Genomic DNA, 24,930 nt, shown 5'->3' with positions numbered 1-24,930 from the left:
AACGGTTTTCGTTCAAAAAGGAACAAAGGAACAGGAACTTTGGAAATTCTTTAAAAATGAGAAATTTTTTTTTTTTGAATTTTGTATTTAATTTTTCTATTTAATGGAGCACCAACTTTATATTTGGATTTCTAAACATCGAACGACAACAGTGCAATTGCTTTAAACAATTTCATAGTCATTGATTCGAATATAAAATTTTTAGAAATAATTTAAAACGCCCAACAAATTTGAAAAGTTTCTAATAAGTTGTATTGAGGAACTTGATAAATAAGTTTAACATTTTATAACGTCCGAAAAAATTCGAAAATTTTCTAAAAACTCGTTTTTGAAACTTTTTTCCGGTTTGTAAGTAAAAAATATATTTTGAAAAAATTTTGAAAAATAATCAACAAAAATTGTAAAGTTTTCTTAAAGTTTGGAAAATAATCTAAAAATTGGAATTTAAAAATTTGAAAAAGTTTAAAAAATTATAACAAATTTCGAATTTGTCAGCATCAAAAATATAATATTTAATTTCCAAACTACCTACCAACAAAATTTGCATTAAATTTGTTTCAACAGATTTATTTTGAGAAACTAGAAAAAAATATTCAAAATAACGAAAGTGAACAGTTTATTTCAAATATATCAAAAATAATGGAAATTAGTTCAAAGTTTTATATTTTAAAACTGTTTGAATATTAAAAAAAAAATTTATTAAACAAAACAACTTTTTTTTTTTAATTTGTCTGCAATGAAATCTTTAGTTTCTAAAATATCTACCAACAATATTTTCATAAAGTTTTTTTTCCAACTTTATTTTGGGAAGTGAGAAAAAAATTTCAAAACTAAGAAGATTAATACAAAAAGGTAGATTTAAATAATAATACCGATAAAAAAAACCAAAAGAAAGCATTTAAGATATTGAAACTGAATATTTTTTAAAATTATTTCGAATTTTCTATTTTTAAACAGGGTTGAAAACTTGAAACAATTTAAAAAATTAAATTAATATTTGTTTAATAAATGTTTATTCAAATTTGTCAGTAATCAAATATTATCTTTAATTTGCAATATATTGATAAAATAAAACCAATGAAAACCCAAAAAATCAAAACTGCAAAATCTTCGAAATTATCTTTAAGCTTTATATTTCTCTCAGTATTGCTGGCTCGAGGTCAAAATTTTTTTAGTTCCGCAAAGCACAATAAAAAACCCTCAGGTTTTTAAAGTTTAACTTTTATGTTTTTAAACAAATTTGAAAAACTTTCAAAATCAAAAATTTCAAAAATGCAAAACCTTATTCAAATATGTTAAAAACGAAAACAAAAACACTTTTTTCGTCAAGAATTTTCATTTTTGTTACATCTAGAAATGCAACTTTGAAAATTTTTTCTTTACACAGTCTAAAAATGTATTTTTTGTTTTCTTTTGGAGCTTGAAGAATTCTGCAAACTTGGAAACGAAAAAAGTAAATAAATGAAAAACGTATCATCAAAAAGTTCGTTATCGAATATATCGGCAAACGACAGAACAATTTATTTGAAGATTATTTTTTATTTGCATTAAAAATGTTGAAATCAAAACTGAAAAATTTTGAAATTTATTTATAAATTTTGAAGTTTATTTTAAAAAGACAATTTCCCCAAGTGTATAGGTTATGTTAGGTTGAACTGGCCGGTCCATGAGGACCTCACATAGACTGAATAAGTCCGTAGTATTACCAGAAGTTTGTTTTAACGACCAAACTGAAAAACCCTATCAAAAACCAGGACTTATGTTATAAAATAACTCCGTCCTCTTGGCAAATACTAGAAGCTTCCTAGGATTTAAGCCACTTGCTGCTTATAGATCTGACAGCTGTATCACTACTAATAGCTGGAGTCTTATCCTGGCAAGTGCAGGGCACGAGCACAGAACGTGATCGATCGTTTCCTCCTCCAACCCGCACTTCCTACATCTGCTATCACTGACCAAGCCTAATTTAAAGGCATGTGACCCCACAAGGCAGTGTCCAGTCAGAATACCCGTCATGAGTCTACAGTCCTCTCTTTTTAATGATAGAAGCAACTTTGTTAGTCTAAGGTTGTAAGACCTACACATAATCTTCGACACTTTACAGCCCCGCGCCTGAACCCACGCCTTTCCCGCTTGGTCGATCATGTGCACCTCTCGCCTTCGCTTAATCTCGCCCAGTCTAATTGGGACGTCTACGGAGCAAGCTTCGAGGGATGCCCCCTTTTTAGCTAGTTCGTCCGCTTTTTCATTCCCATATATTCCCATATGCCCTGGGACCCAACATAGATGTATGCTTCTCCCTGTCCCGATTCTCTCCAGAGACGACTTACACTCTAACACGCATTTAGATGCTGTGCTATGCGAGATTATATTATTGCCTTAATTGCTGCCTGTCTGTCACGTTTGCAGCTTGGGCTATTTTCTTCCGGGGTTTCTACAAGTGTATAAACCACTCATAATTTCATAAATTTTTTTTTGTTCCAACAACTTTATTTTAAAACTCTGAAAAATATTCAAAAAATAAAATGAAATAATAACCAAGCGAAAAAATTGTTTTAAATATATTGAACCAAAAAATATGAACTTAAGTTTATTTGAGTTTAAAATGTAAGTAATAAGGAATGAATTGAGGAATGGAAACTGAAAATTAAAAAAAACTATATATTCGAAGTTTTTTATTTGAAATATATATATATATATATTTTTGGATTGCAGCAATGTTAACATACATATAAAAAATTGTAAAAATAAATAGCATTGTTAAAAAACTGTTTTGTGTATGAAAATGCTCACATATATAATAACACACACACACTAGCAGATTTGCATTTAAAGATATTTCACGCACTTGCTTGATTGCAAAGCACTCTGGTTGCTATTTCAATGAAATTGCTATGGTTGCCACGTTGCAACGTTTTTATATTGCCTATTCTTGCAATTGCACTGATGATTACACTTGTGATGATGTTGCTGTTATTATTGCTGTTACTGCATGAAATGAAATGTTGCTAGCGCTACATACCTTTCGTGCTACAGAAATAGGTTTTGCAACTGTAGTGATGCATGCTTCAGCTTGACAACAACAATCACAACCAAAAAATTAATAATAATAACAACATAATGCCAGCACATGGTTGACACTACAACATAATTGCTGTCATGCGTTAACAATTTGTTTGCTCTTGCTTGAAACTGCTATTGGCAAAAGCTTGTGGCAAACGTTAGAAAGTAGCCTGCGCAAAATTTACCTCCGCTTGTAGGTGTGTGAGCGTTTTACGGCTACAAGTGTATGATTGCAGTTTTTTCTTGCAGCTATCGCCTGTCGCAGTTATTGTTAGATTTATTTTTCAGTCTGTGCTATTTCGTTGTTTACTCATCATATTTTGTTGCCTGCCACTCGTTGGTGCAAGAAAAGTAGAATAGATTACCTTGAGGATCTATTAAACGAAGTTTTCTAATCAAAAAATTGCGCTTAAACTACGCTCATGTGATTTGAGACGAAGTAAAAAAGAAACATCACATACCTATAGCTGAGAAATCTAAAATCCGTCAAATTGAGCGCTTTCAAGACAAATTTAATCGATACAAGTTGGGTATCTCGCTCAGGTTGGGTATTATACATAAATACCCATTGATATCACTATCTTGCCCTTCATACCAACGTTTTTTCGCCTTTCCTCTCTTACCCTGTACATTCTTTATCTTTCCTTTCTTCTTTTGTATTGTCTCCATAGCTAATTCTCCAAATTTATTACTAAAATTGCTTTTGAAATGTTGTATTTCTTGGTTACCATTTCACTTAGCTTGGCTTTGTGACGCTTGCAGCCATGTCTTGAGCCAATTCCCTTGTGAGGCTATATATTTATGTTGTTTAGAGACTTTAACGCATTTTATGTATGGATTAAAGTGTGAAATGGCGTAGAAACAGAAACAGAAAATATGACCTAAATATTATTTTACGCAACCATTAGCGTTGATTAAAATCATTTAAAATTTTTGCGGATTTTAGGACGTGTTTCTCTGTTTAGATACATTAATTCAAAGTCAAAATGGGGCATAAAGCCATTACTTTGCACATATTTCACCCAAGTGCCATTGAAGTCTATATATCCCTCTTAAGGATGAAGAAGTTTGATCCTAAAGCAAAATAAGTTATTTTGAAGATTGCATTGCATAAAGAGGCAAATAAAAGCGGATCTTGTGGCTAACGTGGTATGTAGACTTAGAAGAACTTCGTCTATCTGGGAACCAAAGCTAACAGGTAAAGCAATGCCAGCTTAGAAATTGAATGAAAAATAACTCTGTTGACAACTTGGACTCCACGAACAAAAATCACGCTCAACAAAGTTGCTCATCATACCTGTCCTGTAAAGAAAGTATTTCAATCAAAGCCGCAGTGTGGAAGAAGAGGAAGGGTAAACATCAGCTGAGTTGGGAGCGGTAAGACTTGACCTCCCTTGGTGCTCCCTATTGGTGTCAGTTATCGCGAGACAGGTTTATGTTGGTGTTGATGGTGCAGGTATTTTTTGAAGTGCGTGTGCCCAGAGAGCATTTGGGTAACTTTCTAATCTACCTCGCCTAAGTTTCTGATGCTCCAGGCTTTAGCATCTGTGATTAGTTTCGCTGTCGATCTGACTCGTTCTTCATTTTCCCATTGCTCTTTCTACAGTCTAATTATTTCTTTCCTGCTTTTCTTCCTACAGACTTTCATGTGTTCTTGACTTTTTCTGTTTTTTTTTTGTTTTGTTTCCCAGAACGTTTTTCTTTCCAGCGCTAATAGGACGATGGGGATTGTTCCGGTAATCACTTGAACGGCGGGTCTTTATGCAGTGCGATAAACGAAGGCTTCTATCAGAGCTGCTGCTGGATGTACAGTTGTTAAACAGTTCGGAGCCGTATAGTAACGTGGAAAGGGTACTTAATGTCCACCAGCAGCTTCTTTTTTCATTCCGTTGGTCCTCCGACGTTTGACGACAATCTGCTTAGCAACGATACTTGTTTAGATGCATTCTCATTGGCATATTGAATTTGCCCTCTATGTTAGTCGGGAGCCTAACCTTAGTCCTATATATTTGATTATCCCCCTTGATGTTATATTTTCAAAGAAGGTTTCAAAGCCAACTTCTAGCGGTGTATGCTTTTTTGTATCAACTCTGTTTTTTTATGCTTCCAACTGAAGGTCGGGTGAGTCTAGCCATTCCTTTGTGCGTATCATGATCATGAGATTTATGCGTGCTTTTTCTGTGTTTCGAGCTGTAATGACTGCGAAAATGCCATCTGCGTATCAGACAAAGAACAAGATACTGGACATTTCATGATTGACGGTACTGACGTTCCATAGGCCACGGCCGAGAATTTATGTACGTGATGCTTCGCATGTGACTTCCTTGTCTGAGGCTAGCTATATAAGGATGCGATCACGATAGCTTCTGTGGTTAGCCTGGAATTTGGAATCGCTGCTCTAAGACGTCCAGCATGTCTTCCCATCTCGCGCTGTTTAGAGACAACTCGATTGGGTTTCGGCGTGCTATTTCTAGGCTTTTAAGGACGTCTTCGTTGGCGCCTAAAGTCCATTTTCCGGGCCTGAACCACGTTGCCTGGATGATAGTCCTCCATTATAAGTGAGTTAAGTCTTGTTCACAATAGCTTATTAAATTGGCGAACTTAATTGAAACTTAAATTAAGTTTAAGCTGATTAATTTCGCCTTTTAAAATTTGACCATAAACTAGGCACGAAATATTAAATTTACCATACATCAAGAATAAGTTATACATATATTGATATGTTTGTGAATGAAGTATACTTTTAGGTGCTTTTATAATTATGTATATCCTAAGTAAATAAAGCCACGGAGAAGAAACGCTTTGTGTATGTCACAAAAAGAACTTTTGTTTCCATTCGAATTTCCAAACAACTGGTTTCCTTTAGTAAACACCACTACATCTCAAAACACTCAAACTAACTTTACACTAAGTTGCATTGCATATGCCTCTCTTTTTTCTTAATAATTTCACTAAGTGCTCTCATAAGCAATGAATGAGTTGTGAGTATTCTAAAGAGTAAATTTCCAAATGCGCACGGAAAATCTAAAAGCACTCAATGCAAACACATTTTGAGCCAACTGCAATACGCCATTTACTCTTAACAGTTGGGGGGAAAACGCCAGAAAGTATGCAAGGCCGTTTAATACTCTTTATGGAAGCCACCACGTCACAGCAAGTACTAGAGTGGCAAGAATTGATATGGCAAAATGTAATATAAAATGCAGTGCAAGGTCACAAAAAGCGCAATACACTAATACTATGACAGAAGTAAATGTATATGTATATGTATGTACATATACATATGCTTATTGTCCTTCATACTCCCTTGACACAATGGAACGACAATATCCAAGCGGCCGAAAACCACCCAACAAACAATACTCTCTTCTTCACTACGTTTATGAAATATTTTTATACTCAGTTGAGCAGAGCTCACAGAGTATATTAAGTTTGATTGGATAACGGTTGGTTGTACATATATAAAGGAATCGAGATAGATATAGACTTCCATATATCAAAATAATCAGGATCGAAAAAAAATTTGATTGAGCCATGTCCGTCCGTCCGTCCGTCCGTCCGTCCGTCCGTCCGTTAACACGATAACTTGAGTAAATTTTGAGGTATCTTGATGAAATTTGGTATGTAGGTTCCTGAGTACTCATCTCAGATCGCTATTTAAAATGAACGATATCGGACTATAACCACGCCCACTTTTTCGATATCGAAAATTTCGAAAAACCGAAAAAGTGCGATAATTCATTACAAAAGACCGATAAAGCGACGAAACTTGGTAGATGAGTTGAACTTATGACGCAAAATAGAAAATTAGTAAAATTTTGGACAATGGGCGTGGCACCGCCCACTTTTAAAAGAAGGTAATTTAAAATTTTTGCAAACTGTAATTTGGCAGTCGTTGAAGATATCATGATGAAATTTGGCAGGAACGTTACTCTTATTACTATATGTATGCTTAATAAAAATTTGCAAAATCGGAGAAGGACCACGCCCACTTTTAAAAAAAAATTTTTTTAAAAGTAAAATTTTAACAAAAAATTTAATATCTTTACAGTATATAAGTAAATTATGTCAAGATTCAACTCCAGTAATGATATGGTGCAACAAAATACAAAAATAAAAGAAAATTTAAAAATGGGCATGGCTCCGCCCTTTTTCATTTAATTTGTCTAGGATACTTTTAACGCCATAAGTCGAACAAAAATTAACCAATCCTTTTGAAATTTGGTAGGGGCATAGATTTTATGGCGTTAACTGTTTTCTGTGAAAATGGGCGAAATCGGTTGATGCCACGCCCAGTTTTTATACACAGTCGTCCGTCTGTCCTTCCGCATGGCCGTTAACACGATAACTTGAGCAAAAATCGATATATCTTTACTAAACTCAGTTCACGTATTTATCTGAACTCACTTTATCTTGGTATGAAAAATGAACGAAATCCGACTATGACCACGCCCACTTTTTTCATATCGAAAATTACAAAAAATGAAAAAAATGCCATAATTCTATACCAAATACGAAAAAAGGGATGAAACATGGTAAGGTAATTGGATTGTTTTATTGACGCGAAATATAACTTAAGAAACAAATTTTTTAAAATGGTTGTGACACCTACCATATTAAGTAGAGGAAAATGAAAAAGTTCTGCAGGGCGAAATAAAAAACCCTTAAAATCTTTGCAGGTATTACATATATAAATAAATTAGCGGTATCCAACAGATGATGTTCTGGGTCACCCTGGTCCACATTTTGTTCGATATCTGGAAAACGCCTTCACATATACAACTACCACCACTCCCTTTTAAAACTCTCATTAATACCTTTAATTTGATACCCATATCGTACAAACTCATTTTAGAGTCACCCCTGGTCCACCTTTATGGCGATATTTCGAAAAGGCGAACACCTTTAGAACGAAGGCCCACTCCCTTTTAAAAATACTCATTAACACCTTTCATTTGATACCCATATCGTACAAACAAAGTCTAGAGTCACCCCTGGTCCAGAAAGGCCCACTCCCTCTTAAAATACTCATTAACTCCTTTCGTTTGATACCCATATTGCACAAACGAATTCTAGGGTCACCCCTGGTCCACCTTTATGGCGATATCTCGAAACGGCGTCCACCTATGGAACTAAGGATTACTCCCTTTTAAAATACTCATTAACACCTTTCATTTGATACCCATATCGTACAAACGCATTCTAGAGTCACACCTGGTCCATCTTTATGGCGATATCTCGAAAAGGCGTCCACCTATAGAACTAAGGCCCACTCCCTCTTAAAATACTCATTAACTCCTTTCGTTTGATACCCATATTGCACAAACGAATTCTAGAGTCACCCCTGGTCCACCTTTATGGCGATATCTCGAAAAGGGGTCCACCTATAGAACTAAGCCCCACGCCCTTTTAAAATAATCATTAACACCTTTCATTTGATACCCATATCATACAAACAAATTCTAAAGTCACCCCTGGTCCACCTTTATGGCGATATCTCGAAAAGGCGAACACCTATAAAACGAAGGCCCACTCCCTTTTAAAAATACTCATTAACACCTTTCATTTGATACCCATATCGTACAAACAAAGTCTAGAGTCACCCCTGGTCCACCTTTATTGCGATACCTCGAAAATGCGTCCACCTATAGAACTAAGGCCCACTCCCTCATAAAATATTCATTAACTCCTTTCGTTTGATACCCATATTGCACAAACGAATTCTAGAGTCACCCCTGGCCCACCTTTATGGCGATATCTCGAAACGGCGTCCACCTATAGAACTAAGGCCCACTCCCTTTTAAAATACTCATTAACACCTTTCGTTTGATGCCCATATTGTGCAAACAAATTCTAAGGTCACCCCTGGTCCACCTTTATGGCGATATCTCGAAACGGCGTCCACCTATGGAACTAAGGATTACTCCCTTTTAAAATACTCATTAACACCTTTCATTTGATACCCATATCGTACAAACGCATTCTAGAGTCACCCCTGGTCCATCTTTACGGCGATATCTCGAAAAGGCGTCCATCTATAGAACTTAGGTCCACGCCCTTTTAAAATACTCATTAATACCTTTCATTTGATACCCATATCGTACAAACGCATTCTAGAGTCAACCCTGATCCACCTTTATGGCTATATCCCTAAATAGCGTCCACCTATAGAACTATGGCCCACTCCCTCATAAAATACTCTTTAATGCCTTTCATTTGATACACATGTCATACAAACACATTCCAGGGTTTCCCTCGGTTCATTTTCCTACATGGTTATTTTCCCTTATGTTGTCACCATAGCTCTCAACTGAGTATGTAATGTTCGGTTACACCCGAACTTAACCTTCCTTACTTGTTGACTTTCGAGTTGAGTGCAATGCAAGCGCATATTATGTTTTAGTATAAGTTTTGTTAGTTTGGGTTAGTTATGATTTTTGGTCGTTTTTTTTTGTTGAATGGGTGTGTTCCTTATGACGTCATATGCTCTATTTATAAACAAGTAAGGAAGGTTAAGTTCGGGTGTAACCGAACATTACATACTCAGTTGAGAGCTATGGTGACAAAATAAGGGAAAATCACCACGTAGGAAAATGAACCTAGGGTAACCCTGGAATGTGTTTGTATGACATGGGTATCAAATGAAAGTGTTAATGAGTATTTTAATAGGGAGTGGGTCTAAGTTCTATAGGTGGTCGCCTTTTCGAGATATCGCCATAAATGTGGACCAGGGGTGACTCTAGAATGCGTTTGTACGATATGGGTATCAAATGAAAGGTGTTAATGAGTATTTTAAAAGGGAGTAATCCTTAATTCCATAGGTGGACGCCGTTTCGAGATATCGCCATAAAGGTGGACCAGGGGTGACCCTAGAATTTGTTTGTACAATATGGGTATCAAAAGAAAGGTGTTAATGAGTATTTTAAAAGGGAGTAATCCTTAGTTCCATAGGTGGACGCCGTTTCGAGATATCGCCATAAAGGTGGACCAGGGGTGACCCTAGAATTTGTTTGTACAATACGGGCATCAAACGAAAGGTGTTAATGAGTATTTTAAAAGGGAGTGGGCCTTAGTTCTATAGGTGGACGCCGTTTCGAAATATAGCCATAAAGGTGGACCAGGGGTGACTCTAGAATGTGTTTGTACGATATGGGTACCAAATTAATGGTATTAATGAGGGTTTTAAAAGGGAGTGGTGGTTGCTGTATAGGTGGTCGCATTTTGGAGATATCGCCATAAAGGTGGACCAGGGGTGACCCAAGAATTTGTTTGTACAATATGGGTATCAAAAGAGAGGTGTTAATGAGTATTTTAAAAGGGAGTAATCCTTAGTTCCATAGGTGGACGCCGTTTCGAGATATCGCCATAACGGTGGAGCTGGAATGATCCTAGAATGCTTTTGTGCAATATGGGTATCAAATGAAAGGTGTTAATGAGTATTTTTAAAAGGCAGTGGGCCTTCGTTCTATAGGTGTTCGCCTTTTCGAGATATCGCCATAAAGGTGGACCAGGGGTGACCCTAGAATTTGTTTGTACAATACGGGCATCAAACGAAAGGTGTTAATGAGTATGTTAAAAGGGAGTGGGCCTTAGTTCTATAGCTGGACGCCTTTTCGAGATATCGCCACAAAGGTGGACCAGGGGTGACTCTAGAATGAGTTTGTACGATATGGTTATCAAATTAAAGTTATTAATGAGAGTTTTAAAAGGGAGTGGTGGTAGTTGTATATGTGAAGGAGTTTTTCAGATATCGACCAAAATGTGGACCAGGGTGACCCAGAACATCATCTGTTGGATACCGCTAATTTATTTATATATGTAGTGCCTGCCAAGATTTTAAGGGTTTTTTATTTCGCCCTGCAGAACTTTTTCATTTTCTTGTACTTAATATGGTAGGTGTCACAACCATTTTATAAAGTTTTTTCTAAAGTTATATTTCGCGTTAATAAAACAATCCAATTACCTTACCATGTTTCATCCCTTTTTTCGTATTTGGTATAGAATTATGGCATTTTTTTAATTTTTCGTAATTTTCGATATCGAAAAAGTGGGCGTGGTCATAGTCAGATTTCGTTCATTTTTCATACCGAGATAAAGTGAGTTCAAGTAAGCACGTGAACTAAGTTCATTAAAGATATGTCGATTTTTGCTCAAGTTATCGTGTTAACGGCCATGCAGAAGGACAGACGGACGACTATGTATAAAAACTGGGCGTGGCATCAACCGATTTAGCCCATTTTCACAGAAAACAGTTAACGTCATAAAATCTATGCCCCTATCAAAAGGATTGGTTAATTTTTGTTCGACTTATTGCGTTAAAAGTATCCTAGAGAAATTAAATGAAAAAGGGCGGAGCCACGCCCATTTTGAAATTTTCTTTTATTTTTGTATTTTGTTGCACCATATCATTACTGGCGTTGAATGTTGACATAATTTACTTATATACTGTAAAGATATTAAATTTTTTGTTAAAATTTTACTTTAAAAAAATTTTTTTTTAAAAGTGGGCGTGGTCCTTCACCGATTTTGCTAATTTTTATTAAGCGTACATACAGTAATAGCAGTAACGTTCCTGCCAAATTTCATCATGATATCTTCGACTACTGCCAAATTACAGCTTGCAAAAGTTTTAAATTACCTTCTTTTAAAAGTGGGCGGTGCCACGCCCATTGTCCAAAATTTTACTAGTTTTCTATTCTGCGTCATAAGATCAACTCACCTGCCAAGTTTCGTCGCTTTATCTGTCTTTTGTAATGAATTATCGCACTTTTTCGGTTTTTCGAAATTTTCGATATCGAAAAAGTGGGCGTGGTTATAGTCCCATATCGTTCATTTTAAATAGCAATCTGAGACGAGCGCTCAGGAACCTACATACCAAATTTCATCAAGATACCTCAAAATTTACTCAAGTTATCGTGTTAACGGACGGACGGACGGACGGACGGACATGGCTCAATCAAATTTTTTTTCGATCCTGATTATTTTGATATATGGAAGTCTATATCTATCTCGATTCCTTTATATATGTACAACCAACCGTTATCCAATCAAACTTAATATACTCTGTGAGCTCTGCTCAACTGAGTATAAAAAAAAAAATAGCGAATATAAAAATACACTAAAAACATATAAATAACATAGAATTAAAAATTTTAAAATTTTGATACGAAACCTAAACTTAATTGAAAGCACATCGTAACGGCAAGTGGTTGTTTTGTGCCAGTGGTTGGCTAAGCTAAGTAAGCACCAAAATGAGTTACTGAGTGTTCAGCCATGAAAATCACTAGACTTATAAAAAGGACTTGGTTGAAACTGTTTGTAGGCCATTGTATATTCATGAATGGTGTGAAGTAAAATAGAAACAAACGAGTTAATTGTTTAAAAAATATTTTGTCCCATAAACTTTCTTCTTTATCCTTTCGCAATAGCTTTGCATAGACTCATCTTATACATATACAATTGCCATTATGAAGTCATAGCTGGTGTGTTAATAATCATAATGATATGTACGTACAGTGACGGACAAAAGTCTGCATGCATCCCCTGTTTCCGCTGCATTGAAAGACTCATAACTGATCTGAAAAATGTGCTTATAGCAAAAATGCATACGACACTAAATTGGTTATTGCCTCTACACGAAAATCGATGAGCAATCCGCAAAATTCCCAGTCATTGACTAAAGGGTAAATATACCCATTTATTTATGTATGTGACCATATATAGGCCTGGTAGAAATATGAAAATCTACAGTAACGATAAAGGTTTTTTCCTCGATTAGGTCATACACCCAATAAAGTCAATAAAATGCGTTCGAAGTGAAAAGTAGTCTAAGCAAAAATCACCGTTTCCCAGGTCCACATATCCTCGAAACTTTAATGCTTTGCATTTCTGGAGGGAGTCCTCTGTTAAATCCGTCTATATCCAGTTTTTCTGATAAAAAGTTCATAGCACTCGGATAACAAATCTGTTTACCTTTTTGATAACATATCGTTAACTTTGCGTTAAGAAATCTATACCTTTTTGTTAACGGGTCGATGACAGATCAATAACTTTTCGATTACAAATCCATACATTTTCTATAAATAGTTGATAATTTTTTTTATAACAACGATAACTCGTCGATATAAAACCGACAACTCAACGATAATCTTTGTTATCGAAAGCAAATTTATACTACTTTGATAATGTGATGGTGTTAACCAACTAAGCTACCTCTGACGAGGTCCTGTACGTGACGAAGCGTGCATGCTTGTTAAAACCAGGTCTGAGCTCGCCGGGTTGGGGTGGTCCTTGCTTGTCACATGTGTACAGGGGTCAACCTAACACACAAAAGAAATTCATGCACATATTTGAATAGAACCTGGCAAAAAAAATCTAAACACTTTAACCCCGAAAATCCCTCAAGATAAGACAGACAACCGGAAACGGAATAAACCGGAGATGCAGTCGATCGAACCCGGGAAGCAATAAAGCCGCTTCCTTTCTCTCCTCCTACCCAACCATGAGAAATATTTTTTTTGACGTTAATCCCTAAACCCAACCATACCTAAAGAAGACCTAGATCACCTCTGCTACCAGCCTTCGTTGCCCATAAAACGGTCTCGTTTGTTGAGATTTTCCTTGCATCTCAGCGAAAAGATTTTCGCGTCGTCGACAGGATCTCCGCAGCTCAGATATAGTGCGAATATCCAGATGCAAAAGCTCTAAACGAATGTCAGGTTGTAAATTCCGTATAATAGTCTCAACCATCTCGTGTTCAGTTAAAGGTCTACGCAATCCGTCTGCTATATTCATAATCGAATCAAGATAGGTCTCAAACGATTCCCCACTTTTCTGTTTCCTATTACGAATAGTCTCTAATATATCGAAATCTGTTCTAAAATCTTTGAATTATCTACGCATGTCATCGCATATGTCTGCCCAATCAAGTGCGTTTGCTGAACGATGATAACGCCAGAACCAGCGTTTGGCCTTGCCTTCAAACATCACATGAATGTTTTGACATAATATATTGAAATCCCCACGAAGAGTAGACCGAGTTAAAGCATTAACCCTATATATAAACTCATCTACCGTAATGCTATCGAGCGACCCGTCAAATGATAGTTTCCAACCGGAAACGATCTTCGCAGCTACAGATACTGGGAGAGTATCCCCATTAGAACGAAAACGTACAGCATGCACGTTTTCGCGGTTTTCGTGAACAGAAGGTAACCCATTTTCGACTACTACTCGATGGTTTTCAGTACCAGAACGCGACGCGTTCAAATTCATGTTGCTCAAGTTACTTCCAAGAGAATCTGCTACTGCCCTTCTGATTTCCTCTCGTATTTGTCTAGATGCACGTTCTTCGTATTCCCTGAAAGACTCTTCTAACATACTCCGCATGTGCCTTTGATTAACACCCTGACCTGCGGTTTGCGGACTTCGTGTATGATTTCCACGATTCCTACCACGCCAATTCCCCTGGTTCGATATACGAGAATTTGAAGACAATTCGTTACCCCTAGACCTTGTCAACGGACCCTCTCGTCTTGGTATTGCACCTTGACTAGTAGAAGCGTCTAAACTTGTTGTTGGATCTTGCTCGTTGAAACTTTTTAAAGATTCGGTTTCACACGAGCGCCTACATAAAGGACAAGCATTATTTTCAGTCAACCACCTAGTTATGCAAGCTCGATGGAATATTTGTTGGCAAGGAGTCATGCAACCATTCTCTTCGGAGATTTCCTCGTTACAAATGGTACATATTCCATACTGAACATTTAAGTTCACTAAATCATCAGAGCTATGCCGAACTGCCATTATTATTTTCTAACCAAAAAAAATTCAACTAATCAAAAAAAAATTGCTTCTCTAAATCTTACACCTTGCTCTTTGCAAATTTAATGAAAAAAATGAAATATAAATTGTTGTACTAAGTAGCTTTCCGCATCTGAATAAAAGGGATGTGTGAGTGATTCTAGTTAAGCCTTCGTCCGTAGAAGATATTGGTTCGATCTAGCATTCCCGTTTAAATTATACTATTAAATTGAATTAAAATAAATTCTTTATAACCGGTATCAACACTCAAAGCAGTGTTTGACCGATATTTCCACATTATATGAATTTATTTTTATTCGGAAAAGTATCCCGACTTCAAAATCTCAGATAAATTCATTTATCATCGTACTGAGTTCTATTCCGGCGATTCGGTTGAGGAGAATGCTACATGGAAGTTGGTTGTTCCGAAATCTCTTCGAACAGAGGTTTTGAAACAGGCGCATGATATTCCCACTAGCGCACATGGAGGTGTAGCTAAAACGGTAGAAAGGGTGCGTCGTTACTTCTATTGGCCCGGTTTATACCGATCAGTGAAAGAATATGTGAACAACTGTCAGTTGTGTAAAATGACTAAGTACCCTACCAATATTTTACGTCCACCAATGGGAAAAATTAAACCCGTAGAACGGATCTTTCATCGCCTATATGTTGATATAATCGGTCCCTTCCCCAGATCGAAAAATGGGTTTATAGGTATTCTAGTTGTTTTGGATCACCTATCTAAATTCAGTTTTCTGTGCCCCTTAAAGAAGTTCACGACCAGTCCAATTTTAAGGTTTTTGAAGGATCAAGTCTTTGATGTGTTTGGTGTACCGGAATTTGTGGTAAGCGACAATGGTAGTCAGTTTCGGTCGAAGGAGTTCGATGCGTTTTTGACAAAGTGTGGGGTCAAGCATACGCTGACTGCGGTGTATTCGCCTCAGAGCAACGCTTCAGAGCGCTTGAATCGCTCCATAAATGCGGCCTTGAGGGCGTACATACAAAGCGATCAGCGAGAATGGGACTGCCACCTTAGCAGCATAAATGCGGCACTTCGGAGCTCCTTCCATCAATCGATAGGTTATAGTCCTTATTTTGTTTTATTTGGTCAGCATATGGTGATGCACGGCGATTCTTATGAACTTTTGAAAAATATTGAAATGACCACTGAGGGCATAGCAGAAACCAATCAAACAACGTACCGACAAACTTTTGAATATTCGAGATATTGTTAGGCAAAACCTGAAAAGAGCACATGATCGCAATGAACACAACACATGAATGAAATAACATACGAACCAGGGCTAGAGATTTTACTTAGGAACTTTGCACAAAGAAACATGGCGAAACAATTTAATTCAAAGCTTTCGAAAACATTTCTCAGGGCTAGGGTTCGAGAAAAACTGGGTTCGTCATACTATGTTTTGGAAGACTTGGACGGGAAGATCTTAGGTACATATCATGCGAAGGATATGCAGCCATGCTAATTTACCGCCTTTTTCAGCTCCCGTGTAAAATATATGCTCCATATAGTTTACCCGGAACCTGATTTGTGAGCGCGGCTTCGTTTTTGAAAACCTTTTCTGATAGAAATATTCATAGGTTTGTCCTAAATCAGAAAGGCTAGGTAGTTAGCTTCATTGACCATCATAGGGTTAAAGTCACAAAACGGAGTTCAGTGGCAACACCTGTGGCAAACGGTCTAATTGCGTGCGTGATGGGTTTGAGAAAATGAGGAGATAAAGACGAGAGCACGATCGATTTCCGCCAAATTGATCTCGTTCTTTCTGGCTGGAGACCTTGAAGTGTAAAGTTGTACTTAAAACCGTTTTAGAGTGGTGCATGGTCACCGATAAAAAAAAATGCGGTTCAAGTTTTATATCCATAATTATAACCGCGATCATTAAAATATAATAATATATATGATTAAAAAAATAATCCATCCTGCGGCCTAAGAAGAGTAAGAACATCGAATCCGGATGAGTTTGGGGACCAACGGCAGAAGGACCACCCCAACCCGGCGAGCTCAGACCTGGTTTTAACTAGCATGAACGCTTCGTCACGTACAGGACCTCGTCAGAGGTAGCTTAGTTGGTTAACACCATCACAATAACAAATCCATAACATTCCGATAACAAATCGATAACTTTTCGATACACAAATCCTTAGCTTAAGCGCCAAATACACGACACGAACATTTCCGCGAACATTCCGCAATCTTGTTCGAAGCTTTGGCCATACACCATACGAACTTTTGGCCGAACATTCTTTGAAAAACCGCCGTACCAAGCATAGCTTTAACACGTAATTGCATACGAAGTATGCAGTGCGTAAAAGATTAAAATATGCAAAAAGAAGGCAATTGGGGAAAACTTTACAACAACTAAGGCATGACGTAGCTGAATGCGTTTATAACCATTTCAACTATCGTAGGGGTGCGGGTTCGACTCCCACTCCCGGGAGAAAAGGCTTTGAAGAGATTTACAAGGTATAATCGAAACAGCTGTCGCCTTGTCCGTCCTGATGTCACGTTGTTTAAATTTCTCCCAAATTATTAAATAAATTATAAAATTAAAAAATTGCTTCAAATAAATGTTTTCATACATTTAAAAAAGCAATACGGGCAATCCCCGATTAAATCATACAAACATTAGTTCTCTTTCAGACAGCGATGAATACGGACAACAATTGTGCTGCAGCAATATTGCTCGCTGTGGCAATTAAGCGTAAAAAGAAGAGAGAAGATCGCAAAAAAAGAATTTGGTGCAAAGAATGGTTTAAAAAACGAACAGTTCTTGGACAAAGTGAGCTTATTAAAGAACTGGAATTCACGTCACAAAATGATTTTAAAAATTACGTTCGTATGAGCAAGGCAACATTTGACCACTTTTACAAAAAATTTTGCCACTCATAACGAAACGGGATACAATAATGAGAGAAGCGATTCCCCCTCATCACCGCCTTGCTTTAACTTTGCGCTTTCTAGCTAGTGGCAATAGCTTTGAAGACTTAAAATTTTTGACAGTAATTGCGCCCCAAACGATTGGGAAAATAGTTACAGAGACTTGTGATGCCATAATAAGTCAATTGAAAGATTTTATTAAGGTAATTATTTATTGATTAAATTATTTCTTTTCGACTAAACAAGAAAAGTTTCATGTGTACATATGTGTGTCTGAAAATTATTGGTTTTTTGAAGTAAAAATAAAAATAAATTATTCGTCCGTTTCAAACGATGCAAAGAAATTTTGTAAGTTTTCTACCGAGCTCGAATTAATGGATGATGTATCTTCAACGATTCGTACGTTTTGTGTGACTTGAGGTGACATTCTACTACTGTTTATGGACGAGCCGCTACTTAAAGGAGTCGGAACTCTTATTGTATAATTCTGCATGTGTTGGGACACCGCGTAGTTAAGTTGCGTAGACGTGCGCATTGGGTATTGCGGAATGACATTTGGTGTTAATATTTGACTTGGGTTAAAAACATTTTGTATTTGAATCGCGTGTCTAAATTCCAATGCTCCCAAGCAACCTTGAAATAAAACATCTGATATGATTTTTCGCGCAATCGTTTTCTGGGAGGCCTCCATTTCACTATATTGCGAAGCCCACGATTGAGCCAAAGAGTCACCTTCTGTGGGTTCGCGGCTGTTGGCAAGTCTCTCGCATGCAATTTTAATAAGTTTATCTTCTTCAGAAACTTTTCTTTTGCTTGGTCGAACAGCGAATTCCTAAAAAGAAAGGTTTATAAGTTTTTCATTACTTTTCAGCTTCTACAAACAGAAAAAGATTGGAATGTAGAAGCGAAAAATTTTGATGCACGCTGGAACTTCCCAAATTGTATAGGCGCAATTGATGGAAAACACGTCAATAAAACAAAGCCACCTGGATCTGGATCTTTTTATTATAATTATAAAAAAAATTTTCCATCATTTTAATGGCAGTGGTAAATGCTAATTACGAATTTTTGATGGTTGAAGTTGGCAAAAATGGAAGAGCGTCTGCTGCCGGTCTTTTTAGCGAAACAAAATTTTTTTCATCTCTAAAAAATAAAACATTGAAAATTCCTGACCCTCACCCACTTCCAAACTGCGAAGAAAAACTACCATTTGTATTCGTAGCTGACGATGCTTTTCCCCTGTTAGAAAATATAATGAAGCCATTTAGCCACAACACACTCAAGGAAGAAGAAATAATTTTTAACTACAAGCTTTCTCGGGCGAGAAGAATTGTTGAAAACTGTTTTGGCATTTTCGCATCAAGATTAAGAATTCTCCTACAAACTATTAATTTATCACCAGAAAAAGTCACGAAAATTGTGTTAACCTGTTGCTACTTGCATAACTTTTTACGGAGGCAAAATGAGGAGACGTATTTTGAAGGTGGATTCGATGTTGAAGAAACAGATCCCGGAGCGATAGAATACGCCGATTGGCATAATGACCATGGACTTACAGCTCTTCAAGCTTCAAGTGCAAAGAATGCATCCAATTTAGCAAAAACTACTCGAGAAAAATATTGTAATTATTTTAATACAGTGGGAGCAGTTTCGTGGCAGAACAATATATTAAATATAAGAAAGTGAATCATTTACGGAATAAAAACAAAATAAATGTTTGTGTTCACAAAAAAAAAGGAACAATAAAATTTTGACTTTTTTTCTTACCTCAAATGTGTTTGTATTTTCATCCTGCATTCTGGTAACGCCTGCCAAAGGTTCTTCTTGATCTTTCAAAAAGCATAGCAAATCATAGCACCAAAGAGTAGGAACATATTCATCCTCAGCACCAGCACCAGACTTCAAACTATCTCTCTTTTTTTTTTGATTCACGCCGGTATTGCGCCCGCAAACTACTTATTTTTTTTTTTATAACTGTATCCTTTGTGGCATCAGGATCTACTTCTTTTAATTTTTCGATTAAAGTCGCATAATCATTATTCTTTTTAATTCTAGTACAATAATCTTTGCTTTTTACTTGCCACAATGATGGCAAAGATTTATACATTTCAATAAATTTACTCAGAAATTTTTTATTGTCCATTTTACTTTTCCGCGCACGTCTGTTCCGTTCAGAAATTACTACGATTATGAGCTATTTTGCCATACACGCACGAACAGTTCGCGCAAATGTTCGCCAAAAATTAAAATATTTTGATTTTTGGCGAACATTTGCGCGAACTGGCAAACACCACCATACACGACAGAAAAGGTCGCAGAAACATGACATAACGGGAATGTTCGCGGAAATGTTGGTGTCGTGTATTTGACGCTTTATTTGGTAACATATCGCAAACTTTTCGATAAATCAGCGATTACTTTTTGTTAATAAATAAGTAACTCTTCGATAGCAAATCGATAACTCATACTAACTTTTTTTAGATAGTAAATCTTTAACACTTTGATAACTCTGGACGACCTCCACGATAACACACCTATAACAAAATTTTATTTCCTTTTAATCCTTGCTCGAGAACGAAAATTGACGCTGAAGACGGCACAACGCCGAAAGCGGTTTGTCTCCAAACCAAACTGGACAAGGGTGATGGAAAATCGTTCCAATATTCCTTTCCATTATTGTTTTCCTTTCCTTTATTTGACTTAACTTTCCTTGCCTTGTCCTGATTTGCTGTTTAGTTATGTTCATATGAATTCTACCGCTTAAATTATCACACATTAATACTACACTTCCCCACCTCACACTACGCCTACTCTTGCTTACGCTTACATTCTGGATTCGCCTAAACAGTGAATGTTTGCGCATCAAAAATTTGCCCCATACAAAATTTCTAATGTCTATTTATTTTCCGTTATAAATATATTTTAATCTGGGCTTTGGGGTGGTGTATTGAATTGAATCATAGTAAAGCATACAATCCTTAACAATATGTGCCGTGTGCTTTGGATCGTTATTCTGCTGAAAGATTCAAGCTTCATTGAGCTCCAATATATCCACCGCGTACATCAAATTATCTTCCAATAAATATTTGTATCTAAAACGAGCAATATCAGCCTCAGTAAATGTAATTTTACCAACATCAGATGCCGAAACAGCTCCCCAAACCATAACACAGCCGCCATCATGCTTTACAGTTGATACCAAAATTTTTAGATCGAGTGCATTATTTTTCTTCAACACTTTTATTTGTCCATGGCTTCTTAAAATATTGAACTTTTTTGTCAAAAATCCATCCCCTTTTTTCCTGTGTGATTTCAGGAACTCCAAGCGAAGTTTACAGTTTTTTTTTTTTCAGAAATAAAAGTCCTTTGCTTAGTGTTCTGCTGTGAAAGCCGTGCTTGTTCAGAGCTCTTGGAACTATTCTTGAATTAGCACAATTGCCTGATGTGTTTGCTATATCTTCGGGACATTTTGGAGCAAAAACTTTTGGAATTTTGTCCACTTCTTTCAAAATAAAGCTGATGTCTCTTCGAGAAGGTTTGCTCGAACGGCCACTGCGCTCGAATTTTCGTACGACTTTTTACAAAACTTATTACAATGATCTGTACTCTTGCTCGACTCAAGTTACCAATTTTTGCAATTTCACTCCATAATTTTTTTTTCCTGGGCTGTACAACTAAATTTCTTACGTCAACCGGATATTACTTTTCTGGGAGGCAATTTTAGAACATTTTACGAAAATTTCAAACTTTTTATTTATCGTTTTCAGAATTTTTTGGAGTATGCAGTTTTGTAGCCCAATAAATTTTAGTCTTACAAGATACAAGTTACAGGTCTCTCAATATTCGCATTGCTTTTTGACAATTTTTTTCCGAAAGCTGATTTTCTTCCATACAAAGTGTGTATAATTTTTTATGTGGAAGCCAATCTGAAACACCCTTCGGAAAAAAATTTTCAAAAATCAATGCGAATATTGATAGACCTATAACTTGTATCTTGTTAGACTAAAAATTATTGGGCTACAAAACTGCATACTCCAAAAAATTTCAAAAGTTATTACGAATCTCGAGAGTCTTATGACTTGTACTTGACTAAAATTGATTGCGCTGCAAAATTTAAAATTTTAATAAACAAACCTCGAAATTTTCGTACAATTTTCTTGAATCATTGAATTTTTCGAAAAGGTTTTTAAAATAGGTTTGCATGGTTTCAGTTACAAAATTCATGACAGTTTTTCTTATATTATCGAATAAAAATGATTTTTTTCGACGAAATTTGATAAAAATTGCCAGTGCTATTTTCATGTTCGCTGCTGTATGTCTAAATGACGTTTTGTATCATAAATGTGTTAGCAACCATAACGCCATCAGAATGCCAAGCCAAGGTGAGTAATGACGTATCGTCGAGAATATGATTATTTACAGCCACTATATACTCGGGGTATGTAGCGTTCAGATCATGACATTCGATTTGTCTAACAGCAAGGTGTGAAAATGTGTAGCGCCATTTACGCTACAGTTAATCTTATTTGATTGCCAGTTATTTAATTATAAGTTGTTGCCAATGAAAAACTAAGTCAATGGCATTACAAGTAAGCCATCGGCGAACGAGGAGTACAAAGTCAATGTAGCTTATGGGATGGAAATGTTATTACAAAAACAAAACCAAATGTTAGCATAGTAGTTTTTAACACGCCTATATTAGCTGCGCTCGTATGAATGTATGTATGTTACTTTCCTTTTTACAACAAATAATACCCAAAAAAAGTGTTACGTATGCACACCGGTACCCGTGTTTACAGCTGGTACGTATATGTTTGCGTATGATTGGCTGGATTTTAATAAAACAACGTGCTTATTTAGTTTAGCGAACACAATAATTTCTGAAAGTTCTTTTGTCGATTTTTTTTTAGTAAAGCGAGTTAGGAAACTAACAGTTTTTTGTGGGTTGGGCTGGAAAATGCCTAATGCACCATAACTGTGGGTTCGTGGACTAAAAACCACCCCATTTGGAAACACCGCCCACCCCGGGACCGCTTTCGCATAACTCCAAAGTGGCGTTCCATATTTCTCGATTTTTAAGAGCCTTCTGCAGTTCCTGCGTCCACGTCCCGATTTTTTTGTTCTGAGTATAGTTTCTGCGAAGCTACTGATTTTTTGTCACTCTTCTGGGCCGCGCAGTATTTTTGCTGTGACATTATCGATTTGGCTGGCTCTTTCATCGAGCAATTATTGGCTCTGGCTCCATCGCAAGCATTTGAAGAATGTGTATTCAGCATCGTCCTCGTCTGCATCGCCGTAGACGCACTTTGGATATACGGCCTTTTTTGTCCTGTGCAAATATTTTTTAAAGTTCTTGTACCCGGAAAATATTGAGTTACGATAACGATTAAGTAACTAAGTTTGGTCTTTATTGAAGTTCAAGGCTTCAACTAATGAGAATTTTTGGTGTCTTAGTACCGTGTTTTCTAAAAAATAGTGTTATAGAGCTTACGATTTCTTGAATTTCTACCTTACGGTTTGCTACTCCTCGTCTACAGAACACTGGCGCGTCCGTTGCCACTATACAATCGTTGGTAGATCACCGAATAATTTTTATATTACTTTCACCAATCGACCGAAAATTTTGACTTCGGCTCACCATTCATCGATCTATCAGTTGTTGCTATACCCGCTAGTCTCACCGATTCATAATGAATCCGACCGTCCTCATGGGTACAGGCAAACATACATATCAAACATACATTGCTCGCCGAGTCACCGATCAAAGACTCCACCGGCAATTTTTGAGCACCCGCCAACTCATTCCACCGACAGCTTGGGCACTGTACGCCGATTTTACGTCCAACTTACCTCCCAACAATAGAAAAAGTAATGTGTATTCAAATATAAAGGAAATAGGGCCTACGCGACGGTGGATTGTCAAAGTGCTACTACAGCTTTCGAAGGCGGCCACCTTACAACTTATATGCTCCATTAGGAACCGTAACGGGTTATAAATAATATGAGAGGAGTTCAAACTCAGGGAGTGAGTATAAACCGAATAAGAAAAACTAAATTGGAAAATGCTAGTAATGCTAATAGGAATAGAGTACTGGAAAGGTAAAAGACTAGAACAGGAATGGTAAAGTGAAAATAAAGAATATGGGTGAAATGGAAGAAGATAAGGACGATGGAGGGTGAAATGAGATGAAAAGAACTATAGGAATGGCGATAATGTTATGTGCGCTGATGGCCATGATAATGGTGATGCTTAGAAAGCTGAGAATAATGATGTGGAGAAGACAAAGACGGAGACAAAGTCGTACCTGAAAGCGTACACAAAACCAAAATGAAAAAGTTCACAGTAACAATCAAGACTATGGTTACAGTTACGGCTACGATTACTGTGTGTAAGGTTACGGTGAAGATTAGGGTTACGTTAACGTTTTCTCTTACTGTTACAGCTAGAATAATTTTTGTTCCTAGCGTCAATGGTTATGTATATGGAATTGTTGTTATGCTTGGTTTATTGGTTACGGTCGGGGTTATGATTAGGACGATGGTTACGGTAACGGATTCGTGTAGTGTTTACGGTTACGGCTACAATTTTGGTTATTGTTACGGTTATGGTCATGGTTAAGGTTTAGGCTACACAAAATCAAATATTCACTATGTACATACGAATTTCGATTTCTGTGATCGAATAGCAGAAATTTTTTTCAAATTTCTTTAATGAAATTCTTTTTTTTATTATTTTAGATATTTTAAGAAAAATGTCTATGATTTTGTACTTGAAACTGTGCAAACTAGTCTCAAAAACGTTTTCGAACAAAAATTTTTAATTAAAAAAGAAAAATTACGAAAATTTCAAATTTTCGACTTTTCGAAAATGTTTTTCGAATTGGCTTGCTAGTTTCAGTTACAAAATTCATATAATTTTTCTCTAAAAATATCGAAGAAAAAAATCCACTGCCGTCTTTCCGCTTATATATCATTAACGAAAAGCCCTGAAAAATTTACAACCACTATTCTTGTTTGACTTTCTTAACTTTTCTCTTTGCATTTTTTCGTGTTTTTTTCTTTTTCGTTGCTTTTAATATCCTTCGTACTCTTCATTGTTTCCACCGCCCGCAAATATGTACATACTACTTATGCATGTATGATCATGTAAACTCGATGTAAAC

General features: G+C 36.5%; 2 protein-coding genes across 10 annotated transcripts in view; one reads left to right on the top strand and one right to left on the bottom strand.

Moving 5' to 3' along the window:
- The window catches only part of Spn (Spinophilin), a 420,033-nt gene that overhangs the window by 333,826 nt on the left and 61,277 nt on the right, over nucleotides 1-24,930 (top strand). The window lies entirely within an intron of this gene.
- Nucleotides 18,008-19,564, bottom strand: LOC137251907 (uncharacterized). Its single transcript, XM_067786900.1, has 2 exons — nucleotides 19,535-19,564; nucleotides 18,008-18,599 (listed from the first exon to the last, which is right to left on the bottom strand). Exons 1-2 carry the CDS (start codon nucleotides 19,562-19,564, stop codon nucleotides 18,081-18,083), a joined length of 549 nt encoding a protein of 182 aa, XP_067643001.1. The 3' UTR covers nucleotides 18,008-18,080.

The sequence above is a fragment of the Eurosta solidaginis genome, chromosome 5, assembly GCF_040869045.1.
Source record: "Eurosta solidaginis isolate ZX-2024a chromosome 5, ASM4086904v1, whole genome shotgun sequence".
NCBI lineage: Eukaryota > Metazoa > Arthropoda > Insecta > Diptera > Tephritidae > Eurosta > Eurosta solidaginis.
This window is presented reverse-complemented; position numbering and strand designations above follow the sequence as displayed.

What these genes read in the sequence shown, in the direction of transcription:
- LOC137251907 (XM_067786900.1), bottom strand. Translation starts at nt 19,564, where the DNA reads ATGCAGGATGAAAATACAAACACATTTGAG. An exon ending in AAAATACAAACACATTTGAG is followed by an intron (nt 18,600 to 19,534) that starts GTAAGAAAAAAA and finishes CTTTCTTTTTAG; the next exon opens with GAATTCGCTGTTCGACCAAG.